Source organism: Zea mays, chromosome 9 (genome assembly GCF_902167145.1).
Source record: "Zea mays cultivar B73 chromosome 9, Zm-B73-REFERENCE-NAM-5.0, whole genome shotgun sequence".
In the NCBI taxonomy this organism is placed as follows: Eukaryota; Viridiplantae; Streptophyta; class Magnoliopsida; order Poales; family Poaceae; genus Zea; species Zea mays.
In genome coordinates this window covers 123,490,043-123,516,757 of record NC_050104.1, presented here as the reverse complement: position 1 = coordinate 123,516,757, position 26,715 = coordinate 123,490,043, and the positions used below count along the sequence as shown (strand labels likewise).

Sequence of the window (26,715 nt, the reverse complement as noted above, 5' to 3'; positions counted from 1 at the left end):
CTGAACCAAAAAGATCATCTACAACCTATATATATTCATTCTTGCATTGGTCGATATATAAATTGTAGCCAGCACTAGCCTCACTTTAATGTTATACCACAGTACAATGACCAAGACACTATGATATATGGGAGATCAATAAGGCAGACTAATAATATCCAATTGAGCTTATAGTTATAAAAAAATCCTGAATCAATACTACCATTTGTAAATAAGAATTAATCAATACATGAGGTCAGTCATACACGGGAAAACCTACCTTGTCCTTCAAGCTCACAATTCTGTCACATGTCAGAGTGTATTCTGCATCAATAATTTCTTCCTCCAGCTTGAACCTTCTCAAAGATTCTATCTAGACAAAAGTTAACACATATTACAAATAGATAAGGTAAAGAGACATGTTTTCGAGGAGTCAATAGTTCTACTAAAAAAAGGCTCAATTAAATATTATATCAGTTGAGTGGAATGAAAAGCCACTGGCAAATGTAAGTTGATTGCTTACTTCATCAACCGGAGGGGCACTTGTCTTTTGTATCTTTGTTAGCTTTATTACAAATGCTCGTTGTGAATGCTAGCAGCTACAAGAAGTTGATATCAAACAACAAAACGGCTTCATTGTAGCAATGAACGTATTCAACTGGAACCTACCGTTGCAAATTCAGCACAGCCATGGCTGAAACCTTTTAAGTAGAAAGGCGTAGCTTCTGATAGACACCATACTATGAAGCTGAATGGAGACAAATTAGGATAGAAAACAAAATACGAAGAGCTTAACATATTCTTAGTTTAGAAGTGCTAAATAAATTAAGACAATGCCAAGCATGCATATACCTGAGAGAGTAAAGATTAGAGGATATATGACACTTGTGGTCTCGAGCTTATTCCAGTGATGCACCCTTGGACCATTCCCTTGATTAAAAGTTAAATAATGCAAAACTTCATTTGCATTCATATATATTAGGAAGTTGCTTGTGATTCATCCATGTTTTTTACCTGCTCAAAAGGCCCCAGTTTCTTTGATATGATGCTTCTTATCTGTTGAAGAATAGCCAATAGAAAAAAGATCTGTTCACATGTCTCAATGGACAAGAAAAATAAAAGACTAAGAGCGTCATTAACAAGAATTACTTACACAAGGTGTGACCAACATGCTTAATATTACACTGCTTGCGGCATGATATGGGACCTTAAACACAATGCACAACATGAAACTTAGAACAAACGATGCCAAGTGTCATTCATGATGTTGAACCAACAATGATTTTATCCTACGCCACAAAAACCAATGTGTTAAAATATAGCAATGACCTCTTGAGAAAAGGACATATGTGCTGCAATTTACTGTACATCTAGGAATAGCCACAACTGTCATCTTATGTGGTGTGTGTGTCAGATGAAAGAATTTTTTTTGTCAATTACATAGTAGTTATGGCACTATATATGTATTTATGTTTCTCCAATGGTAAGAACTAAGAACAAATGATGAAATGAAATGACGGGCAAGATTCTTGCATCCATTGCAAACATCGTCGAAAAATAATCCTCCAATAAGTGACAGTGTTACAGTGCCAATATTCAGCTAATGTATATGCACCAAACTGGGTCTCTGCTCTGGTGACAACCAAAGAAAAATAGCAGCAAGCAATGACTCCAGTTGCAATCACAAATTCGTCACGTACTAAATACAAGCATTGAGGTCATAAAGGTCATTGGTCACATATTCACCTTCAAGCTTCCCCAAAGCTGGCTTGATAAAATCGACAATCTCAGAGTGCAAAGCAGCAGTGCTAGTGCTAGCAGCAGTTTTGTCCGTGCACCAAGAAAAATTCCCATGAAAAAGGAAGTTTCTATCTGACTCATGTAATAACTTATTTTCTAAGAATAAAAGAGTACAGATGGACGAATCAAAATTGTGTGGAGAAAACAGAACCTTGTATTTTCAGGCACTTCAGTCAGTATTTCACTTCGAAGTTCTGCAAATCTGAAAATTCCACCGTGCTGAATACTCAATCAATTCTTCAACACTTCTGCTAGGACTCGAGAGAAGGAAACCCCTGATTGCCCACGCAAACTTCGGCAGCCATCATGTTCTTTTTCTAGTTTATTATGAGCATTTAGAGCACCTGCCAGCACAAACCCTTTGGACAAAAAATTGGTCCCAAATGATTCTCTTTCCTCGTTTGTGAAGCCTGCACTTCTACGATTTCCCTGGAAAACAGGTATTAAAAATGGGTTAAAGACCATGTAGAAAAGATAGGTGAAGTAGCTAAAGCAAAACCGGTAATGTTTATCACATATTCCAATCTGATGGAGGGCACCGACATATACATATAGATATGAGCAACAAGGAGTACAGGTTGCTAAAAGAACGACACCATGACAATGCAATGTAAGGTTTATCGGTTTCTTGCAACTTTGGGCAACAATTTTCTCCACTCTTCAAGCTTTCTAATAAAACTGGATCAGAAATCTCAGATCTAACATGGGTCCAAAACCACGGCTAAACTTCTGTCATTCTACTCTATTACTGGGATCAAGGTGTTTGTAGCATAAAACAAACCGCCAAATAAGGATACAATTAAGTGAGAGACTAAAAAATTACGATACAGCATAAAGAAATTCAAATAGATGGTTACTCACAGCAGGGTCATGTATATCAATCTCCTGATGCGCACAATTAAGGTCACCAGTTAGTATGACAGGCTTCGATTTCTCTAATTCCTGCACAATCATAAGAGACATGTATGGTCATCTCAAAACTTAGCAGCATGAGATACAATGTGTCGTGCTTTGATCACTACTGAAGTCTGTAAATGGAGGTGAAATTGTATTTGAAAAAATCATGCATATTTCAGCAGCATGGTATTTTTTGCACAGTACAACAACCGCGAAGAATGCAAAAGCCAGGCAAACCAAATGATTAGTGGAGGCGCCACCGCTTCCGCCTGACCGGACGGACAGACTAGTGACCACCGCATCGTCTGCGGACTGCCTGCGAAGGTGCCCGCTGGTGCTCTGCGACCTTTCCTAGAGGAAACCGTAGCCGAATTTTTCCATCCCTCGGATAATTGAACATAGTTGTGTTGACGGTAGGCCATGTCAAAATCTGGTGGTTGGAGCATCACGACTGTCAACTACTACTAAAATAAAATGCTAGTGCAAGTATAGCAGGACTATAACACGCGTACTGTAGCTCCGCTCTGCTGAACGCAGCGGCGGCTTCTCCAGAAATTCCACGGTCGCTTCTCGTGTTCTAGCTTCTCGGGCGAGCAAGACTCACTGAGAGCCACAATGCGGCTGCGGTGTTTGGTTCGGACCTAACAGTGGCCTGCCTGAACTGAAAGCCAGCAATAGCCTGCTTAGTGCTTACCCATGGGAGGAGACCGGCTGACCTGCCCGTCGTCAAAGTCCTGACGGCCTTGGACTTGGACCTTGGCAACACCCGTTGTGGGAGACAAGACAAGAGGGCGCGGGGATGTGGCGCGCGCGCACGCCACGGAGGATCACGTGCCGAGCTTTGCTGGTTTGGTTTCGTGAGCGCCGGTGCGGATGAAGCCACATGGAATGGAATTAGCGAGCGCGGTGGCTGGCGGCGGCGCGGTGGAGTGCGTGCGGCAGTGGGCGAGAAAGAAGAGAGTCGTATGGGCGGGCTGGGGATTTAGGTTTTTGGGTTAAGTTCGACGGTGTCCACGTGGCCCACGAACTTAATATAAAAACGTGGGTACCCACGTTCATAATACGATAAGTTCGACGGTTTTAGCTAGTACGCACGAATTTAAACTAAGAACGTGGGTACCCACGTTCTTCAACAAACCCATGAACTTAACTCAATTAAGAACGTCGGTACCCACGTTCTTAAATTAACCCACGAACATTTATTAGTTTCTTGTAGTGTACACAGCAATTACATAATTGGACATCATCACACAATGCTTGAAATAGATAGCGGAAAGGTACTTGATTACATCAAGATGTCTGAGACATCCACAGAGTCTAATACATAACCATTGTTCAACATAATTATCAAAGTGCGGAAATACGAAACGTAGATGCTAAGCCTACATAGGCAGCTGACTCGGGGTTTGCCACTAAGATAGAACTAGAACTTGTCATATTCCTGGAACTCCTCGAAGTCATCCATGTTGCCAGCATCACCTCCTGAGCATTGAGTACACTGTGGACAACCTGGGATGGGGTGGTTTGTAAAGCAAGGGTGAGTACACATCAACGTACTCAGCAAATGTCCCGTTTGGCTAAAGTGGACTAGCTGTATATGGAGTTGAGGTCAAGCAGTTGCTTTTAGTTGGTCAAATATTTATTATTATTAGTAGAGCCAAGTTTTAAGAATAAACCCAGTTATTACCCAGAAGTACCTCCTCAAAAGAGGAAATACCAGAGATCAGATTTTATAACATCATTATTAACCATCATCATAAAATTATCCAAAGTTCTTCTAATCAAAGAGGATCCCAAGGCTGCTCTTAACCATGAGCTCGACTGATATACCAGTTTTTTTAACACTCTGCAGAGGTTGTACACTTTACCCACAAGTCGTGATCCCTTTCCAGCCTGGGTTGTACAGATTCGATCTTCACTACCAAGGTGAATGGCCAGGGATACACTATATAGCCTTTACAAAGACTCCCCTGGTGTATAGTTGCTCATTAGGTTTCGCCAGTCGTACAAACGCAGTACACCTCCCCAAGGTGGGTGACTAACAAACCAAATCGAAAGAACCTCTGCACCCCAACCTTGGCAGAGCGAGCACTACGCCCTGGCCCCCATTGATGGCCCTCCGGCAAAGCCAACTACACCCCCAGGTTCATCTAATTAATCAGCTAAGAGCGTCCCATTCCACCCTCATGGTTGTACTGTTATCCCGGGTGGTCACTCCATGAACAGGTCCTTACGGAGAGGTACTCAGGAAAAAGGCCTGAGCCCCCTAAGGTATCACAAGATCATCCACATAATCAGGATAACAATATCGTATCATAAATGTTCACATCATGTTCATTGATTAAGTTAAGGCAGTAGCAACATGCTAACCATGATAACCCAAAAGGTAAACAAGGATAAGTGAATACAAACTAGTAAATTTCTTACAGAGTGTAATGGAACCCAGCTCAGCTCTGCCGAGCCAAAAGGAAAGAACAGCCGGAGGCGAAGAGTAGAGTGTAGCCAAGGGGCTTTCGTCGTCCGTAAAGGACCTAACGCAAGACCGTGCTCCGAAGTGCACTGAGAGTTTTGTTTTAATAATCCTTAGGTTTCATAAAGTAATGCGGGATAGTGAATTATAAAGTATGTAGGACATAATAGGTCAGAGGACACTTTCCTTCACTAGGTTGTTGCTCAGGGAGGTCTCCAACAACACACTCAGGAACCTCGGATTGCTCGTTGTCTAAATAAAGCGAGCATGCATTCAATACATTTGGAAAGTACAAAAGAACATCACATTAAACTTGTACAAACATTGGAACACATCTTAACAAGACACAGTACTACATAAGAGATAATGAATTCAAAATATAACATGAACTACAACATAACTTAACTTCATTTTGGAAATTGATTATTATTTCCCTAAGTGTTACTGACAAGTACATAAACATAATTCAACATATTTTATTGTGACCTAAAATTTAGAACAGAGAAGAACTTATGTAATACATGTTATTAATCTCACAAGCTTAAACAAGTTTAAATCTCTAAGGTTCTCCTCTTATTTATTTTATTAAATAAATAAAGCATACAACTACATTAGTTCATATTCAATCCTAAAAATTAGAGTGTACAGGCAGTGAGTGAAACCATTTTATTTCAACAGAGAATAATTTTATGAACATTTTGCAATTTGAATCACTAAATTTGGAGTTCGTATGCAAAAGTTATGAAATAAACAAGTTTGGGAATTCAAAATATGAAATTAGGGCTAGTTCTATGAATATTTAGAAGTCCAGGGCTAAATTGCAAGATTACAGGGGCCTGCGCGTGAAAACCAGGGACGGCGGGTTGATTTCCAATAAACCGAGGGTCTCTTTAAGAAAACTAGCACGCGAAGGGGTATTGGGTGAATCTAACCGTCAGATCTAAAACCAACGGCTGAGATTAGATCTACGGCCGAGGGCGCGCGCGCGAGAGGGCGAGCGCTGACAGGCGGGCCAGGGAGTGTTAGCAACAGAGGGGGAGAGCGTGCTGACTAAGCGGGCCCAGCGCCAGGGGGTTTGGGCACTGACAGGCGGGCCAGGGTGTCAAGGCGTGCGTGCGCGAAGCGTTATCCGTGATCTGGGTCGTTCGATCTGAATCAAACGGAGGGGATTAGACCAGGGGGAACAGACAGCTGCGGGCAGCGCCGCTCCTCTCCATGGCGGTGAAGTCGCTAGAGTTGAGGCTGGCGCGAGCTAGGGTGGCTCCAGGGTCGCCGGAGTTGGGCACAAAGGGAGAGGGCGCCACGGCGAACTCAATGATGGGGAAGAGGCCACGAATCCACGGGCAGAGAGGGGAGAACGGCGGTGAGAAAACCCTCGGGCGGGCCGGAGTAACTCCGGTGAGCCATTCCGGCCACGGGGAGGGGACTTAAGGCGCGCTACGGCCTTGGCTAACTTCAGCAGAGGCAGGGGTGACACAAGGACCTACTCCGGTGAACTAGAGCAGGCTAAATCGGCCGGCCACCGCACGAGCATGGCGGACCGCCGCGGCCGAGCACCGTCGAAGGTGAAATTGGACGAACACAGGGCGCAATAGGGGAAATTGGGCACGGGGACGGGTGTCTCACCTCGGGGCGGAGCTCGGGGAGGCTTGGAGCAGTCTCCGACGAGCTGGATGGCCAGAAACGTGGGCGCAGGTCTCCGGTGGCAGCTGGCGGCGTGGGCAGAGCGCGAGAGAGGGTGAAGCTGAGCGAAATGAGGCGAGGGGTGTGCGCGGGGCACTGGCGGGGCTCTAAGAAGGGAGCTGGGCGCGTGGGCGGGCGTCGTGGCCAAGAAATCTAGCAACGCGCGCCAGTGCGCACGCGCCAGTCCACGGCGAGTGCGGAGGGTCGGAGCAGACAGGGCAGGCCCACGGCGCAGAGAGAGAAGAAAGGGGCGCGCGGGGCAACGGCTTGGCAACTGGCAATTCGGACCCGCGAGACAGAGAGAGAGAGGGAGAGAACGGGCAAAGGGAACTGGCGCCGATAGGTTGGCCCCACTGGGCAGATGTGGCAGAACCGCCCGAATTATTCCATCTTAAGTGCCTAAGTCACGCCTCAGGGGCAGCAACACACTTAAATCGGAATAACCCGTCAGTCCCTCAGATGTAGTCTGATAAAGCCACTTAACCAGGATCAAATACCTCGTACTAACTCGAAGGTGAGTCACAGAAGAAATACAATAAAACAGGAAAAACCTCAAATTAAAGTACTGGAGTTATTACATAAATCAGAGTTTTTCAAGTAGCTGGTAAAAGTTCATAAAATAAAATGCAGCGGATAATCGATGTCGTCGGTAGCGAGGAAATGGGCAAGGCCTAGCCCACTACTCCTCTTGCTCCTCTCCTGTCGGAGTAGCATCCCACTCGACCGTCCAACCCGATGGCAGGGTGGTAGGCCAAGTCACACCATCAACCATATCCTGCAGCATACCTGCAAAAATTATGCCACAAGCAAGGCTGAGTATACCAATACTCAGCTAGACTTACCCGGTGTGAGGAGTCTACTCTACCTCTAGACCATGCAGCTGTTTGGCTGAGGGGTTTGGTTTGCCAAAAGCACTAGCTGTGTCTACAATCCAATTTTAGCTTTTCAAATTCTAGCATCATTATCTTAACTAAGTTTGCTCCTTCTAAGCATACATGGTAACAAGCATTTAGTACAAACAACAAGTTATCTGGTGTAAACCTCATTTTACTTCTTACTCAATGTAGTACAAGGGGTCAAGCAGTCTCATTAGCTGCGAGAAGCAGACGATTCGAATCGAGTTTTAAAACCTTGCAAGGTAAACCTAAACACACGACATGTAGGGGTACTCCGTCCCCACACATATCAACCGTCCCCATCGATTCCCCGTTCACGTCCAGGGCTCACTGCCTTGGCATACAATGCTCCACTGACCCTGGCCGCCGCCGTGCAGTGACCACACTTGTACCCACCATAGCTAGCATGGGAGACCCAGTCTCAGGCCGTGTGAGGGATAAAGTCCGCGCCCGGCTTCACTCAGGTACTAGGTCTAGTTCAATCAAACGGGTCTACGAGCAATAGGAGACTTAAGGGATGCTAGAACATCAAGCAGAGAAGCTTGAACTAACCTGTAGATGGCTGGACACGGTGAGATGCCCACGGTGGCAGAAAACGGAATTGGGGGAAAAGCGAAATTGGGGCGCTACGGTGGATGATCAGAGGCGAGGGCTGGTGCTCTGGCTTCGTAACAACCTAGCGGAGCAGGCTGGGGCATCAATTTATAGAGTCCGCAAGCGGTGACTCCGAATTCGGGAAAGGTAAGCTGGCGGCCGGAGCAAAGGTGAGTCACCAGAGTCGTTTATCGTGGCATTTACTGGGCAACAGTTTACGACAGTTACTGCTTATTCTCCATGGCCCATGACGACGTGGTGAAAGGGCTTAAGGCGTGTTGTGACCGGGGAAAATGGTGGCACGACGGTGGTGGTCGCACGACCACGTTGTCGGTGCAAGTGGGTACGGTGACCAGCTCACGGTCTCATCCGCGGTCAAGATCTTTTCACCCGCCACGATTATCCACTTCACAGAGGCACGCATCGCGGCGGCCGGCGTGAATCTACGCGTGGGCATCACCGGCGGCGATGTTCACTGAACCTAGAATCTGATTCAGGTTACTGTACCATGGCGTTCTTCATCCATTGTTCTGACCGAGCAAATCAAAGCACTTTGTTCTTCCATTTTTGTGTGGCAACACGCTCATCTGCCTGTATCAAAGCTGTTGTCCAATGTACTAGCTACAAATTTGGTACAAAGATCTTGCTCAAACCTCCACTAATTCCCTCACAGTTCGATCTCCAAGTTCATCTGACTTCAGTGTTGCTCAAAATTCAGTTTTTACTGATGACTGACAGCCCAACATCAGACCCAATTATCTCCCATTTTCATACAACATTAGTGCTTAGTCACTAAAGCAAAGTTTTACTCCTATCATAGCTCTATAAGCTTGATGTATTGACTTAGAGCAAAACCTTCATGAATCAAGAGATACAAAGCTCCAAAGGTGACCTAATTCCACTGAAATTCAGAGTTAGCCACATGGTGTTCATGGGACTTTTTGCAAATAAGTCCAAATTTCTCCACACTACTTGCAAATCCTCCAATGTAAAAGTTTCTTGGTTTTTGATGTTCTACCACTTTGATATTTACATTTTGGTACAAAAGTGTATAGAATTTGAATTCACCCCCTAGGGTACAAATTAGGGTTTTCTAGGGTTTCTTTTAGGGTTTTGAGCATTCTAGGGTTTTTGTGCCACTCAAATCTATCAATCTTGATCTCTTATGAATATTTTAAATGACTTTTGAGGTATTAATCATTTTGGCTTACTATTACCCACATGCCCTAATCCCAGGGTTGAGTACCCTACCCTCAGGTTAGGTACACTTCTAGTCACCACATCACAACTTGTTTTGAAATTTTACCTAGTGGATGCATTCTAGGTGTAACAACAAAATGAAATGTCAATGCATATGATGTCATGCTCAAGTTTTAGTGCCACTAACACCAGGGGTGTTACATAATGTATTTTAATTAGATTTGGGATTAGATACAAATAGTTAGAAACAATTACAAACATGGATAAAGAGATTGGATATTTATTCGAACGAATAAATTACAAATATATATATTATTTAGCTGAATACATGTGGATATCAAATATTTATCTAATAATACATGAATTGCTTATCATTCACTATAATTTAGTTTATACGTAATACAGTTACGCACGAGCATTGCATAGACCATAGATTAATATGACAATATAACAACAACATAAGATCATATAATAGTCCAACAATGACAAGATTTAGGTCACACAATACTCTAATAAAACACAAGATAGTTTTAAAATGGCATAAGATATATAGTCCAACATATGTAATATATAGTCTATTAATAAGCTATGGAGTATTGAAGTTACACATGTGATGTATAGTTTGTTACTTTAATATAAATTTAGACATTATTTCAATGATCTTGACATGAAGATGTGTTCAAACAAAAATGTGATGTACTACAAAGTTGTAGAACTCTACGAGCTCTATAATTCTTTATACAAACTTTATCTTCATCTTAGTTCATATGCAAATGTTATGATTTTATAAAACTATTATATAGAGAAATAAAAAACGGGTACCCAAGCCTAGAAACCCGTATCTGACCCGAATATCTGGATATTTAGTGTGTAGTTTTGGCTTCGAATCTGATCTGAAACTAAATCTACATTATCCGAGTACTACTCGTATCCGTTTAGGGTATAAAAGTATTTGTACATGTATCCTAAAAAATGGATATTCATACTATCTATATTTGATATCGGCCTAGTATATCTGACCCGTTTTCACCGCTAGTAAAGATAGGGGATGTCAGGACCACTTAGTTGGATGGTCGAGGCTGCGGGTGCCAAGTGGAGTCAAGTGGGGACAAAGACATATGACTCAAGTAAGGGGACAACAGGGGAATATTTGTAATTTTGCAACCCACATGTGTTGCCTCTTTGCTATTATACATATGTGTCTATGATTTGTGGGTCCCTTTGTGTCTATGATCTGTGGGCCCGATGACATAGTAGTGAAGCACACTACCGGTGATGTGAAATTGCAAACACCTCAATAACAGGAATGAGTGGCGGGAGAATATAAATTGATCTACTAAAAGGTCTATTGGAGCTAGTTGTTTTACCTAAATTGTTGATATGAGGTCTAGTAGATAGTATTGTTAGAGCATCTCCACTAGTTTCCAAAAAACACTCTAAGTTTAATTTAGGGTGTTAGGCTATCCGCACCAACATTCGCTACAATTCCCCCAACGCAAATATAGAGAGCATTGGTCTGCAGTGGTGTGTGCTACCTGTTCCGGTATGGCTCCCATACAAAGCGTAAGCTATTTCCTTCGCTACCGGCTTTGTTCACACACAATTTATATATGGTAGCTTGAAAAAGAATATGATAGATAGACTAAGATGAATATAATATGTGGTAGTTGATATAGAAGGAATATATAAAGGAATATGAATGCAGAGGACCGTGATATAGAGTAAGGAATATTGTTGACTAGACTGTAAATAGTGGTATAGAGTAATGATGTGGAGAAATTTGTACTACAGATAGGCTTAGTAACAAAAAATCATGCTCCAATAGTTTTTTGAATGAGGTCCCTAAATGTACTAACTTACTAAATATCCCTATTTAGTCCATAAACTTGGGGAGTTGTTTCGCACTCCCAATAGCCTGTTTTGCTCACCAATCACACCATGAAAATCTCTTTGTTTGCCATTAAAGCACTCGTGCACAAAAATGATTTAAACTAAAAATGATAAATTTAATTTAAAAATATTTAATAACCTAAAAATTGAAAATTGTTGTAGACTAAGATTATTTTTGTTCCTAATATATATTTAACAACTTGCTAAATTAGAGTTTAGTCCTCTTAGCGATTCTCCTGTCATCGGTATTGTATGTTTCTTGGGCTGAACCGTATGGAAAATTTCTCCACTGGCTTTTGGTGGACAAGCAAATTGGTTGGTCTTCCTGTTTGCTCATCTCTTGACATAACAATCATACTAACAACAAAAGGGTCAACTAGGAATATATCATTCATCTTTTTGCACAATTAAATAGCTAATTTATTTACATGTTATATGGTGACATCTACATAAATTAGCTATCTAATTTTATAAAAATTGAGTGACATGTTTAAAATTAATTTATTAAAGCATGCAACGTACCACTTCATACTACGATCTCTTTCCATCCCAAAAATTAAGTTGCTATCTCTTTTGACCTATCAAGTAAGGATCTCCATCCATAAGCATAGAACGAATGGAGACTCTCCCGAAAGCAAAAGTACCAAATGACTCCTTACACTATCTCCAGCATCTTAATCATCTACATTTCTCATTTTAATTTCCTCTCGACAAATAGTATCGTCTACAATTCAAAACTGTGTTTTGCACGACCATATTCGTTGATGCACGATCAGCTAACCGTAGCCTAAATTCTTCGAGTTGCGCTCATTGACTAATGGGGTGTTTATGTTTTTTACTAAAGTTTAGTGCATGTGTACATTGGATTATCAATTATGAGTATCAAATATAGTATAACTATAAAACTAATTACACAGATGAATACTAAAAATGATACAAATTATTCTAATTAATCTATGATAAGCAAATGTTTGATGTAGTATCACATGAGTGAATCATGGACTAAGTATTATGCATTTTGTTTCTCACTCACGGATTAGCTCGCAATCATATATAATTGTGAAATCTAGGTACTAGCACTACCGAAATCTGGCTCTTTGTCTAGTGCATTTTATCGGGCACTCGACAAAGCATTCTTCGCCGAGTGTCACTCTCGGCGAAATAAGACTCTCGGCAAAGGACCATCAGCAGCCGTCGATAGTTGATGTCCGTTAACTTCGCAGAGTGTCAAGCGTTGACACACGACAAAATATCTTTTTTTCCGAGTGTCACCGGGAAACACTCGACAAACCTATGTTTTGCCCAGTGTCTTTCCTTGACACTCGACAAAGTATATTTGGTTTTTTTCTTTTTTCCCCAAACTTTTTGAGGTGTGTTTCTACAGTATATGGACCTATATGTTCAATTTCGGCACAATTATAAAAGTGTTGCTATAACTATCAGATTTCATTTGTTTTATTGAATTTCTTCAGATAATTTAGATTTGAACTACAAGTCACTCGAAAAATGGAAAACAACGAATGCAAAAATGACATTCATGTTATTTAGCACAAGTTAATCTATTTCAGGAATAGACCGGAATTTTCGAACACTGTTCATACAAAACATGACCGCGAACTTGCGATCCGGTTGTTTTAAAATTGTATAAAACACAAACAAAGTCAGAAAATCATGAAACTTGTCGACATGTCATGATATCGTATGTAGAGACTAATAAAAATTTGAGATTGTTTCATGAAAGTTGTCACACGCTATGTGTAGAAACCTAGCCCGTCTACATTGAAGTTCTATGATTTCATGTAAAGGACACCTAGGCATCGATGTTTATGATAATATCTTATGTTTGTTTGGACGGAATATTCAAAACAAATAAAAAGGGGTCCCTGATCACTTTGACGAACATTGCACTCAACAAAGGGTGCCTTTGCTGAGTGCAATGGTCATAGAACTCGGTAGAAAAAAATACATAGATATCGGGAAACTTGCTTTACCGCGTGCTATGGACAAGACACTCAACAAATTAGGCTCCTTTGTCGAGTGCTTGGCACTCGACATTGGAACTGCGACTGGTCCTCACGGAAGCTTTCTTTGCCGAGTGCCACCAAGCGAGGAACTCGGACACTCAGCAAAGGCTCTATCATCGTCACAATGTCTTTTCTTTGTCGTGTACCAGTTGGCACTCGGTAAAGACGTTACTGAGTGCCCGATAGAAAGTACTCGGCAAAGAGACCGTTGCCGACGTTTGGTTCACTAAGGGCTATTTGCTGCCTTTTGGACTTGACAAAGAAACCGTCTCCAGTAGTGTCTCCCGGGAGGCGGGATTTATGTTCTTTTCCCAGAGCTATGTGGGACATCACGGACGGTCCAGTCTGGTGATCTAAAATGGACGGTTTGCCAAGTCCACAGAGAAGTCTTTAAGATCTTCCACGACGCACACATGCTTTAAGGTTAGTTAGTGTTTGGTCCGAAAAAGCATCAACAATTAGGAAACTAGAACTAAAATTATTAAAGGACAAATCGGGAGGTATGCATGTTCTTCTTCTATATGTGTGTTGAGCCTGAGTTTGGCCTTTTAGGCTTTATTAGGAGGCTCACAGTCTAGCTAAGGAGTTGTATTGATGTGCTCATAAATATTATGTTCGATCGTCAAAAAATCATGCTCCAACTGTTTCTTGAATGAGATCCCTAAATGTACTAACTTACTAAATATCCCTATTTAATTACTCCATAAACTTGGGGAGTTGTTTTGCACTCCCAATAGCCTGTTTTGCTCACCAATCACACCATGAATATCCCTATTTAAAGATATTTAATAACCTAAAAATTGAAAACTGTTGTAGACTAAGGTTATTTTTGTTCCTAACATATATTTAACAACTTGCTAAATTAGAGTTTAGTCCTCTTAGCGATTCTCCTATCATCGATATTGTATGTTTCTTGGGCTGAACTGCATGGAAAATTTCTCCACGGGCTTTTGGTGGACAAGCAAATTGGTTGGTCTTCCTGTTTGCTCATCTCTTGACATAACAATCATACTAACAACAAAAGGGTCAACTAGAAATATATCATTCAACTTTTTGCACAATTAGATAGCTAATTTATTTGGATGTTATATGGTAATATCTAAATAAATTAGCTATCTAATTTTATAAAAATTGAGTGACATATTTAAAATTAATTTATTAAAGCATGCAACGTACCACTTCATACTACGATCTCTTTCCATCCCAAAAATTAAGTTGCTATCTCTTTTGACCTATCAAGTAAGGATCTCCATCCATAAGCATAGAACAAATGGAGACTCTCCTGAAAGCAAAAGTATCAAATGACTCCTAAGACTATCTCCAGCATCTTAATCTACATTTCTCATTTTAATTTCCTCTCGACAAACAGTATTGTCTACAATGCAAAACCGTGTTTTGCACGACCTTATTCGTTGATGCACGATCAGCTAACCGTAGCCTAAATTCTTCGAGTTGCGCTCATTGGCTAATGGGGTGTTTGGTTTTTTACTAAAGCTTAGTGCATGTGTACGTTGGATTATGAATCATGAGCATCAAATATAGTATAACTACAAAACTAATTATACATGTGAAGACTAAAAATGATATAAATTATTCTAATTAATCTATGACAAGCAAATGTTTGATGTAGTATCGCATGAGTGAGTCAAGGACTAAGTATTATGCATTTTGTTTCTCACTCACGGATTAGCTCGCAATCATCATAGTGAAATCTAGCTACTGGCACTATCGAAATCTAGCTCTTTGCCGAGTGCACTTTATCGAGCACTCGACAAAGCATTCTTTATCGAGTGCCAGTCTTGGCGAAATAAGACTCTCGACAAAGACCTTGTTTACCGAGGGAGAAACACTCGGCGTAAAAAGACACTCGGCAAAGAAGACTTTGCTGAGTGTCAAACCCTCAGCGAAATGCGACCCTCGGCAAAGGACCGTCAGCAGCCATCTATAGTTGATGGCTATTAACTTCGCGAGTGTCAGGCGTTGACACACGACAAAATATCTTTTTTGCCGAGTGTCACTGGGCAAACACTTGGTAAACCTATGTTTTGCCGAGTGTCTTTCCTTGACACTCGACAAAGTATATTTGTTTTTTCTTTTTCCCCAAACTTTTTGTGGTGTGTTTCTACAATATATAGACCTATTTGTTCAATTTTGGCACAATTATAAAAGTGTTTGCTATAACTATCAGATTTAGTTTGCTTAATTGGATTTCTTTGGATAATTCAGATTTGAACTACAAGCCACTTGAAAAATGGAAAACAGTGAATACAAAAATGACATTCATGTTATTTAGCACAAGTTATGATCTATTTCAGGAACATGCGAGAATTTTCGAACACCATTCTCACAAAACATGATTGCGGACTTGTGATCAAGTTGTTTTAAAATTGTATAAAACAAAAACAAAGTCAGAAAATCATGAAACTTGTTGACATGTCATGATATCATATGTAGAGACTCTAATAAAAATTTGAGATTGTTTCATGAAAGTTGTCACGCGCTATGTGTAGAAACCTAGCCCGTCTACATTGAGGTTCTATGATTTCATGTGAAGGACATCTAGGCATCAATGTTTATGATAATATCTTATGTTTGTTTGGACGAAATATTAAAAACAAATAAAAAGGGGTCCTTGATCACTTTGACGAGCATTGCACTCAGCAAAGGGTGCCTTTGCTGAGTGCAATGGTCATAGAACTCGGTAGAAAAACATACATAGACATAGGGAAACTTGCTTTACCGCGTGCTATGGCCAAGACACTCGGCAAACTAGGCTCCTTTGTCGAGTTCCATCCCAAGCACTCGACATTGGAACTGCGACTGGGCCTCACAGAAGCTTTCTTTGCCGAGTGCCACTAAGCGAGGAACTCGGATGCTCAGCAAAGGCTCTGTCATCGTCACGATGTCTTTTGTTTATCGTGTACCAGTTGGCACTCGGTAAAGACTTTACTGAGTGCCCGATAGAAAGTACTCGACAAAGAGACCGTTGCCAACGTTTGGTTCACTGAGGGCTCTTTGCTGCCTTTTGGACTTGACAAAGAAGCCGTCTCCAGTAGTGTCTCCTGGGAGGCGGGATTTATGTTTTTTCCCGGAGCTCTGTGGGACATCATGGACGGTCCAGTCTGGTGATCTAAAATAGACGGTTTGCCAAGCTCACAGAGAAGTCTTTAAGATCTTCCACGATGCACGCATGCTTTAAGGTTAGTTAGTGTTTGGTCTGAAAAAGCGTCAACAATTAGGAAACAAGAACTAAAATCATTAAAGGACAGATCAGGAAGCATGCATGTTCTTCTTCTATAGTGTGTGTTGAGCCTGAGTTTGGCCTTTTAGGCTTTATTAGGGGGCTCACAGTCTAACTAAGGAGTTGTATTGATGTGCTGACAAATATTATGTTCGATCGTCACAGTGTTCTTATGCGGATCGATTAGGCCCGATCATGGTGAAATAAACTAACCACCGGTAAGCCCGGGCAACCCCAGAGCATGCAGCGGCCTACGTGAAGCCCGCACATCGCATCGTCGTCCGTCAGGCGCTAACGGCCGGCCGCTGCATGCGTCGCCGGCGAACTCTCTGCTGAGCCACCCGTCCTCCCTATAAGTAGCTATCCCAGCACCGTCGTCTATCAACCACACACAGAGCGGCATTTCGAATAACACAGGTGAGCGCGACGATGGGATCCCTCGCTAATAACATCATGGTCGTGGGCGCCGTCCTTGCGGCGCTCGTCGCCGGCGGGTCGTGCGGGCCCCCGAAGGTGCCACCCGGCCCCAACATCACCACCAACTACAACGGCAAGTGGCTCACCGCTAGGGCCACCTGGTACGGTCAGCCCAACGGTGCCGGCGCTCCTGACAACGGTACGAGCGGGATACATGTTTATACTCCTCCTTCATGTAATGTGATGCGATTAAAACGGTGCGCAGGCGGTGCGTGCGGGATCAAGAACGTGAACCTGCCACCCTACAGCGGCATGACGGCGTGCGGCAACGTCCCCATCTTCAAGGACGGCAAGGGCTGCGGCTCATGCTACGAGGTGCATATATAAGCATGCATTAATTAGTTTGCATGCATGGACATATCTAGCTAACTGCTTAATTAATTTACTCTTCAGGTGAGATGCAAGGAAAAACCTGAGTGCTCGGGCAATCCAGTCACGGTGTACATCACTGACATGAACTACGAGCCTATCGCTCCCTACCACTTCGACTTGAGCGGCAAGGCCTTCGGCTCCCTGGCAAAGCCCGGGCTCAACGACAAGATTCGCCACTGCGGCATCATGGACGTCGAGTTCAGAAGGTACATAGTAATTCATGCATCGTATATCTTGGTGGACAGGACAGAAGATAATGCATGTTGAATGAACCTCCTCTCCTGCAGGGTGCGATGCAAGTACCCCGCCGGGCAGAAGATCGTGTTCCACATCGAGAAGGGCTGCAACCCCAACTACCTGGCCGTGCTGGTGAAGTATGTGGCGGACGACGGCGACATCGTGCTGATGGAAATCCAGGACAAGTTGTCGGCTGAGTGGAAGCCCATGAAGCTCTCTTGGGGCGCCATCTGGAGGATGGACACTGCCAAGGCGCTCAAGGGCCCCTTCTCCATCCGCCTCACCAGCGAGTCCGGCAAGAAGGTCATCGCCAAAGACGTCATCCCGGCGAACTGGAGACCCGATGCCGTCTACACTTCCAACGTCCAATTCTACTAGACTTTGAATTCCCTTCGATTCATCCGGCACAGCGGGCTATGGACCTTCAGCAGCAAGCTAATTAAGTTGGCAGCATGCACCGCTAACCTTATATACTACTGAGACTTCCAAATTCTAGTATATGTAATCCTTTTGTTCGGGTTCATGATCGAATTCCAAAGAGTGGAAAACAAGCAAAAGGTTAAATATACATGCCATTTTTGGAGGCATTTTTTTCATGAGGGCATGTTTCGATATATGGACCACTAAATATACATATCATTTACTTTCCTACAAATTTGCTACATCCTTGGAAATGCATAGTCTGTCTCCAAGAAAAAGATACTCTGATTACATCACTAGTACACACAGCCTCTATAGTGGCGGTTCTAGAGACATTTTCACTGGCGCTTTTCAGTGCCGCCAGTGTTAGGGGCCAGTGGAAATCGCCATTTCCATTCAATAACCGCCAGTGGAAAAAGCATTTCCACTGGCGGTTTTCTTAAGCAACCGCCAGTGAAAATGCTATTTTCACTGGCGGTTTTATTAAGAAAACCGCCAGCGGTTTGTTTTATTTAGCCGCCAGTGGAAATGTTTCCCGTCTTTTTTTAAATTTTCGTACTGAAATTTATATATTTACACACACAAACATATATATATATATATATATATATATATATTGATATTGATAAACATGTAGTATTGATACTAAAAGCAACATGAAATTAAATTCTATCATACATTTATATACATCAAAGTCTTGTTTACAACCATGTATGCATCACACATTATATACATCAAAGTTTTCACTTAAGCTCTAATAACTATCTCGGCTAAGAGATAGTCTACTAATTTCTGTTAGTATTCTAAACTCTGGCAAAGCTAATGTTCCGGAAGCATCGTGATATTTCCCTTCTGCGGGAATGACCTCTTTCAATATGAATGTGCACAGGTCCTCAACTATGCCATACAATGCACCTTCAGTCAAGTTCTCCGGGCTTCCTTTTTGAAATTGCTGTAAAGGAAGTTTATAAACATCATCTATTTATACTCAATAATAACACATTTGCATCTTTAATGACATAAATACATACGTGACTATTACTAATAATACCTTGCCAGGGTTCGTGATGTATCGTCCATTCATTCTCATAAACTCGCACACGTAGAACCCACATAGGACCGATCCGGGTGGTTGCTTGTGGCACTACATAACGGGAGATTGGTTATTTAGTTGCAACATTGTCCTATGTACGTACATGTATGATATGTATTCATAAATTCACATACTTACTGGCCAGTTATAATGGATGTCTAGTGGCACGCCTTTTTTGGACGTGTCGTACTTTCCACCATGTAGCTTATAAAACCTAAATGCCCTGTGATCTCAAATAGAATCACCATGTTATTCTACAATTCTCATCGATATAAGTATGCATGCATAGAAAAGGCTTACAACTCTAAGATGCTGAGGAATTTTGAATAGGCCGAAGGCTCGGTGTGCAAGGAGTCGAGCACCAGCACCTTTCCAACCTTAGGATAAATGAAGAAGCATATCCAGTGGTCCCTGTACGAATCAAACTTGTGATACATGTGTATTAAAATTATTAATTTTATTTATGCAAAATCACACTTACTTAAAGTTGTACGGGGCCACTATGGATTCCCTGTCTTGAAATTGAAGCATTGCGTGTCCTATGTAGGTGGCGTATCTTGCTTCAAAATCCTTCTTCAGATCCTGGATACGCACCTCAATTTCTTCGTCTGTTAGCCCCTGTAATGTTTCGTTGCCTTTTCCGATTCTAAAAGTGTGGTTATCCTCGCATATCTTTATTGGGTTGAGATACCCAACCCTTTTACTGGCACTAGCATTGGGATTGGTACCATAAAGGATCTCCTGCTGATCATGTTGCATTCTGCAACGCACACGTGCATGTCAGATATTGAAAATTTATACAACTCACTAATAATAACACATATATGTGGAGTATGAGTGACACTTACAATGCAAATATGGTTACAAGTTGCACGTCGAGTCTCTGAAGGTTCATCATTAACCACATATCCTCGAATGTAACAACGGCCTTTTGATTTGAACCAATAAAAGCATGGGCTGGTATATTAACACTGATGGTGTCGATGCCAACTGAAGATGCCCGCATGTACCAATCATGCAACCTTTTAATATTAGCCGGGACCTTCCTTAGTTTCTCAAAAGTGAGTAGTGGTCTGCCCGACACATATTTTTAGGCACGTTTTTATAATCTGCCTTAGTTGGCATCTTTATCTTTGCGGCCATTGCCTCAGCCTTTTTTGCGGACTCCTCGAGATCGGCCAAATCAACAGTGTCTGACGTGAGGCTCCGTCCAATCCCTTTCAAAAAACGAACAGTGCCAGCAGTGGATTTACTCTTCTTTTTCTTATCAAACGGGGACACTACTTTTGGTATAGAAACTTTAGATTTCTTTGATGGTCGTGGAGATGGCTGTGGAGAAGGTGGATCCCTGAAGGGCGATGTATGTGGCGGAGACGGTGGGCCACCATGAGGATGAGGAGAAGGAGGGTCAGAAAGAGGATGAGGAGCAGCATGTGAAGTTTGAGGAGGTGATGATGGACGTAATACAGTTACGCACGAGCATTGCATAGACCATAGATTAATATGACAATATAACAACAACATAAGATCATATAATAGTCCAACAATGACAAGATTTAGGTCACACAATACTCTAATAAAACACAAGATAGTTTTAAAATGGCATAAGATATTGTCGGCGTTTCGAGACAGGGGGGTCCCTAAGCCGACGAGTGAGTGTGCTGCGTGCCCCAGCCCAGATGGGTCGAGCGAGTGGGCGAGCGCGAAGGGGGGAGAGGCGAGGCGGCCGGAGCCGAGCGTGAGAGAGGTGGAAGTCCCGCGGCCTTCGTGTTCGTCCCGCGCCCAGGTCAGGTGCGCTTGCAGTAGGGGGGTTACAAGCGTCCACGCGGGTGAGGGAAGCGAGCGGCCCCAAGAGAGCGCCTGTCCCGTCCTCGGTCCCGCGCGGCCAACCTTCTCTGAGAAGGCCCTGGTCCTTCCTTTTATAGTCGTAAGGAGAGGATCCAGGTGTACAATGGGGATGTAGCAGAGTGCTACGTGTCTAGTGGAGGGAGAGCTAGCGCCCTAGGTACATGCCAATGTGGCAGCCGGAGAGATCTGGGCACCCTGCTGGCGTGATGTCGTGGCTGTTGGAGGTGCGGCGGAGCCTAATGGAGGGACAGCTGTTGGAGCGGTCGAGTCCCTGCTGACGTTGTCCTGCTTCCGTAAGAGAGCTAGGGGCCGCCGTCGTCATAGAGCTTGTGGAGCGCCATCATTGCCTCTCTGGCGGAGCTGGCCGGATGAGACGCCGGTCTTGTTCTCCGTGACCCGAGTCGATTCGGGGTGGGATGATGATGGCGCCTCTTGTTGACGTGGCGGTCTGTGCCCTAGGCAGGGCGACGTGGGGTTTCCTCCGAAGCCGAGGTTGAGTCTGCCTTCTGTTGCCGTGGCCGAGCCCGAGCCAAGGGGTCGGTCGAGGCGGAAGTCGTTCGGCCGAGGCCAGGGCGGAGTCCGAGCCCTGGGGTCGGGCGAGGCGGAGTTTCGTCGTCTTCCGGGTCTTAGCCCGAGTCCGAGCCCTGGGGTCGGGCGGAGCGGAGTTCGCCGTCTTCCGGGTCTTAGCCCGAGTCCGAGCCCTGGGGTCGGGCGGAGCGGAGTTCGCCGTCTTCCGGGTCCTAGCCCGAGTCCGAGCCCTGGGGTCGGGCGGAGCGGAGTTCGCCGTCTTCTGGGTCTTAGCCCGAGTCCGAGCCCTGGGGTCGGGCGGAGCGGAGTTCGCCGTCTTCCGGGTCTTAGCCCGAGTCCGAGCCCTGGGGTCGGGCGGAGCGGAGTTCGCCGTCTTCCGGGTCTTAGCCCGAGTCCGAGCCCTGGGGTCGGGCGGGGCGGAGTTCGCCGTGGTGCCTTTGGCGAGGCCTGACTGACTGTCAGACTTACTCTGTCGAGTGGCGCTGCAGTCGGAGTGGCGCAGGCGGCGCTGTCCTTCTGTCAGACTGGCCAGTGGAGCGGTGGAGTGACGGCGGTCACCTCGGCTCTGCCGGAGGCGCGTGTCAGGATAGAGGTGTCAGGCCTCCTGTGCGTTAAATGCCCCTGCAATTTGGTCAGTCGGTGTGGTGATTTAGTCAAGGTTGCTTCTGAGCGAAGCCAAGGCCTTGGGCGAGCCGGTGATGTGTCCGCCATAAAAAGGGGGCCTCGGGCGAGACGGAAGTCTCTCGAGGTCGGCTGCCTTCGGCCGAGGCTAGGCTCGGGTGAAGCGTGATCGAGTCACTCGTGTGGACTGATCCCTGACTTAATCATGCCCATCAGGCCTTTGCAGCTTTATGCTGATGGGGGTTACCAGCTGAGAATTAGGCGTCTTGAGGGTACCCCTAATTATGGTCCCCGACAGTAGCCCCCGAGCCTCGAAGGGAGTGTTAGCACTCGCTTGGAGGCTTTTGTCACACTTTTTCGCAAGGGGACCAGCCTTTCTCGGTTGCATTTCGTTCCGGTGGGTGCGCGCGAGCGCACCCGCCGGGTGTAGCCCCCGAGGCCTCGGAGGAGTGGTTACACTCCTTCGAGGTCTTAATACTTTGGCTGGTCTGGTCGTTCCCTCATGCGAACTGGCCGTAGCCCGGGTGCACGGTCGGGGCCCAAACTCTCGGGCTGGTATGTTGACGCTGTCAACGATTTGGCCGGAGCCGGTTTTTGCGAGAGCAGCCCCCGAGCCTCTGCACAGGGCGAGAGGACGATCAGGGACAGACTCGGCTTTTTACATACGCCCCTACGTCGCCTTTCCGCAAGGAGGAGGGGGGAGTGCGCCATGTTACCCTCGATGGGCACCGAACATGGTGTCTCCGGTGAGCTGCAAGCGGGTAATCCGAGTGGACGTCCGTGCCCCATTCGTTGGGGGTCGGCTAGGGGCCCAGAGGCACGCCCAAAAGTACCTGCGGGTGATTTGCCGGACCCGGTCCCCTGGCGACGGGGTCCGAGGGCTCGATGCCTCCCTCCGATGGGATTCCGTTACAAGATCGTTCCCACTGGTCTCGGAAATGTCCTAGGGTACCTTGGGAGCGCAGCCCGAGCCTCGGTTATGTATCGAACGTACCCCTGGTCATCCCTCGCTCGGTGTCTGAGGCGACTGTGAACCCTTCGGGGGCCAGCCTTCGAACCCCTGATCAGTAATGGGCGCGGAGCCCGAGTAGCCTGAGGCGGCCATGAAGCCCTTCGGGGGGCTGGCCTTCGAACCCCTGACCAGTAGTGGGTGTCGGGCCCACGCGATCTGAGGCGACTGTTGAACCCTCGGGGGGCCAGCCTTCGAACCCCTGATCAGTAATGGGGGGCTCGGAGCCCGGTTCCTTCGTGGAGAAGGATCCCTTTCGGGGTATCCCCCTTTCCCGGTCCCTGTTGCAAGAGATAGAGAAAGAGGAAAACGGAAAAGGATACGAAATCGGACGACGTGGCGTACCTTTTCTGACGCGGTTATTACGGCGAAGGTGAAGCGTCGCGCGCTCCTCCTGCCAGAAGCGCCGCGTGTCTCGCCGCGGAGTTAATGCGACGGGGTGAGTGGTTGGCGGGGCGGCCGTTGCGCGCGTGCGATCCGTTCGAGGAATGGGTCACGGGTGCACCGTCTTCACGCCGTGAGAGGAGGCTCCCTTGCTGTCTCAGGATGGGACGTGAGCCTGGCTGACGACGTGACTGCTGTGCCCGCCCGCCTGCCACCGCTATTACTGCTGGCCCACTTTCGGTCGCTTTGACCGACGCGCCAGTCTGGCGCTGTTGGGTCGCCTCGAGTCGTGGCACAGGCTTCGCAACCGAAGAGGCGCGATGGTGGCACAAGTGGCGGTGCGGTTGCTTGCATGCAGCAACTGGCGTGCCGGTTGCTCGACGCGTGGGCCTGGGTTCCAGGCTGGCGTGTCGGAAGTCGGAGAAGCGCGTCCATCTGGCGCGGTTGCATGCCGCCTGCATGGCTGCCCGCCCCTTCCGCCCGTTGGTCTGGGCGAAAATGGGGGGTCGCCTGTAACCGCTGGACGGTCGTGCGCACCATGCGCGGCGGTTTGGCTTCTTCTGCCCTGAGCCGGCTTGCATGACATGCGGGACCCAGCCCCCGAGTCGCAGGGGAGGGCCTTGGAGCGTGTTGGAGAAGACTCGGTCCGCGGCGCTTGGGGGCGCACGTAGGGGGAGTTGCCTTTAAAAGGAGGGAGGCTCCCTTCGTAAGGCAACCATGTCTTCTTCCTCCCTTAAGCGTCGGGTCTTCCCGTCTTCCAAGCCCCCGGATGGGGGGTATCCGCCGCCTTTCCGCCTCCTCGTTGGAGGAACGCAACTCCATGGGAGCTGGTACCTCTCAGCCATCGTTCGGCTTCAAGGATTTTCATCACGCAGCCCGGTCGCACCCCTTCACCGGCGGTCACCCGAGATGGCGACCTCCAGCTTGATGGTGGGGGAAAGCGAGCCGGGCTGCGGCCTCTGCCCCTTCCTCAGCCTCAAGGATTTTCATCACCAAGGCCGGGGAGGGGAGAGTGCCGAGTTGGGGTCGGCCCCTGCGTGGGCGGTGGCCCGCTCCTTCACTCAGTGATGGGGGGAGAAGCGGGCATTGCCCGTGGCGTCCGGCAGCTGCAGCGTGCCTGGTCTTCAGCCGCGAGTGGCTTCGGGGCCACTTGCGGCGTCGGCGTCTGCCACGGCAGCCGGAAGAGGTTCTTCCGCCGGCGCGGCGGCCGGGACCGGCCACGGGCTGACCTCCAACTTCTACGGCCTTCTGCCCGTCCTTGCCTCACGAGTTTTGGCACGGGCGGGGGCCTCCTGGCAGCGGCATCCACCCTGAGGTCAGCGTTGCCGCTGTTCGGCCCCCCGGAGCAGAAGTCGCCGTCGTCGCCACTGCTGGAGTAGGTGACGGCGCGCCGTTCGTTGGCCTTCCGTTGCTCCGCAGGCCTTCCCCCTCGGAGTGGGGTTGTTCGTACCTGCGGAGGGGGAACCGGAGTTCCGTTTGTAATGGCACTTCGAATGCCAGTGAGTTCGTTCATTGTGGCTGTCGAGGCCTGAACGTGTATGTAATTTTGGCACGGAGCCGTGTTTTTTCCTCATTTTCGAGCACTAGGTCTCGCCTGTTTGATTATCTGAACCGCTTTACCAAGCATGAGTTGCCCCGTGTCAAGGTGACGGGTGAGGTATCCGTATCCCGGAGGCGTAGGAATCCCTCGACCCGTTCGGCCTTGTTATGTGAGGCTCCTCTAGCTTAGTTGAAGAGACCCCTCGGTCGCCCTTCGGTGGATCGAGGCCGGGGATAGCGATATCAGTATGAACAGAGGCGGAGTTGGCTCGAGAATGGGAACCTGGTTGGCCGGAGCCTAGCCGTGTTGTCCGTCAGCGGGGCCGACGCCAAAGTCGATCAGTCGAGGCCTCGGATCGGGCTGGCGCCCTTGGGAGCCGGTTGACCGAGGCCCCAGGGGTAACCGGTTGAGCCGCCTGCTCGGGCCGGATTCCCGGAGGACCCCCTGGACTGCGGCGCCGCCCGAGGCTGGGTCGGGCTTTGCTGAAGACATCGTCGATGCCGAGGGTGCTACAGCTCCCTTCGGCGTGAAGACCCGAGCCTGCAGGATCCGATCATCTTGTAGCGTGTGCTTCCTGCGGCCGCCGAGGCCAGAAGAAAACACCCTCGCTGCACTTGCGAAGCTGCGCCTTTTTTCCTCCTGTTTCGAGCATCTGGACTTCGTCGGTAACAGGGATGTTTGTGTGAGCAAGAGCTGCTTTTCGCGGAAGGGACGAGTGAGGTATCCGTATCCCAGAGGCGTGGGAATCCCTCGGCTTGGTCGGCCTTGCCGCTTACGCGTACTTTCACCCGTCCATGAGGCCCTGTCCCCGACTTAGTCGAGAAAGCTTGAAGGACTGCTTCGGCAGGAGAGCTTCCGAACGTGATGACTCGTTCGGTCCACGGAGTCGCTTTATCCGAGCGCAAGTTACTTATCGCAGAAGGGGACGAGTGAGGTATCCGTATCCCGGAGGCGTAGGAGTCCCTCGGCTCGGTCAGCCTTGGCTGCTTACGTGTACCTCGTCGTTTCCAGGATCCGCTTTCCAAAGTAGTCAAGAAGCACGAAAGAAATCCTGCTAAAAAGAGATCCTTTTTCGAGGAAAAATTCGACGCAGAGGGGGTCCCCCCCTTTTAGCCCCCGAGGGAGGGTCGGGTTTTGCCGAGGCTAGGCCGACCCTTCCTTGACAACTAAACTTTGCGTAGGTGCGAGGTATATGAACAACTTGAAAACATCTTAAGGATAGAAGCGACGTAGCTGTTTGATGTTCCAAGCGTTGCTGTAGATCTCGCCTTGATTGCTGGCCAGCTTGTATGTTCCGGGCTTCAGAACTTTGGCGATGACGAATGGCCCTTCCCAGGGGGGCGTGAGCTTGTGCCTCCCTCGGGCGTCTTGTCGCAGCCGAAGCACCAGGTCGCCCACCTGGAGTTCTCGGGACCGGACCCCTCGGGCGTGGTAGCGTCGCAGGGACTGTTGGTACCGCGCCGAGTGTAGTAAGGCCCTGTCCCGAGCTTCCTCCAACTGGTCCAGCGATTC

The 26,715-nt window shown here is 46.7% G+C and overlaps 1 protein-coding gene and 1 long non-coding RNA gene across 2 annotated transcripts; one reads left to right on the top strand and one right to left on the bottom strand.

Moving 5' to 3' along the window:
- Positions 1-601: 601 nt before the first annotated feature.
- On the bottom strand, positions 602-3,720 carry LOC103638971 (uncharacterized). Its single transcript, XR_002265111.2, has 3 exons — positions 2,641-3,720; positions 832-2,208; positions 602-727 (listed from the first exon to the last, which is right to left on the bottom strand). It is a non-coding gene; the product is annotated as an uncharacterized lncRNA (long non-coding RNA).
- Positions 3,721-17,040: 13,320 nt separating this feature from the next.
- On the top strand, positions 17,041-18,356 carry LOC103638970 (expansin-B1-like). Its single transcript, XM_008661750.3, has 4 exons — positions 17,041-17,290; positions 17,357-17,466; positions 17,545-17,729; positions 17,811-18,356. The coding sequence occupies exons 1-4, from the start codon at positions 17,104-17,106 to the stop codon at positions 18,136-18,138; spliced, it is 810 nt and encodes a 269-aa protein (XP_008659972.2). The 5' UTR covers positions 17,041-17,103; the 3' UTR covers positions 18,139-18,356.
- Positions 18,357-26,715: the final 8,359 nt, after the last annotated feature.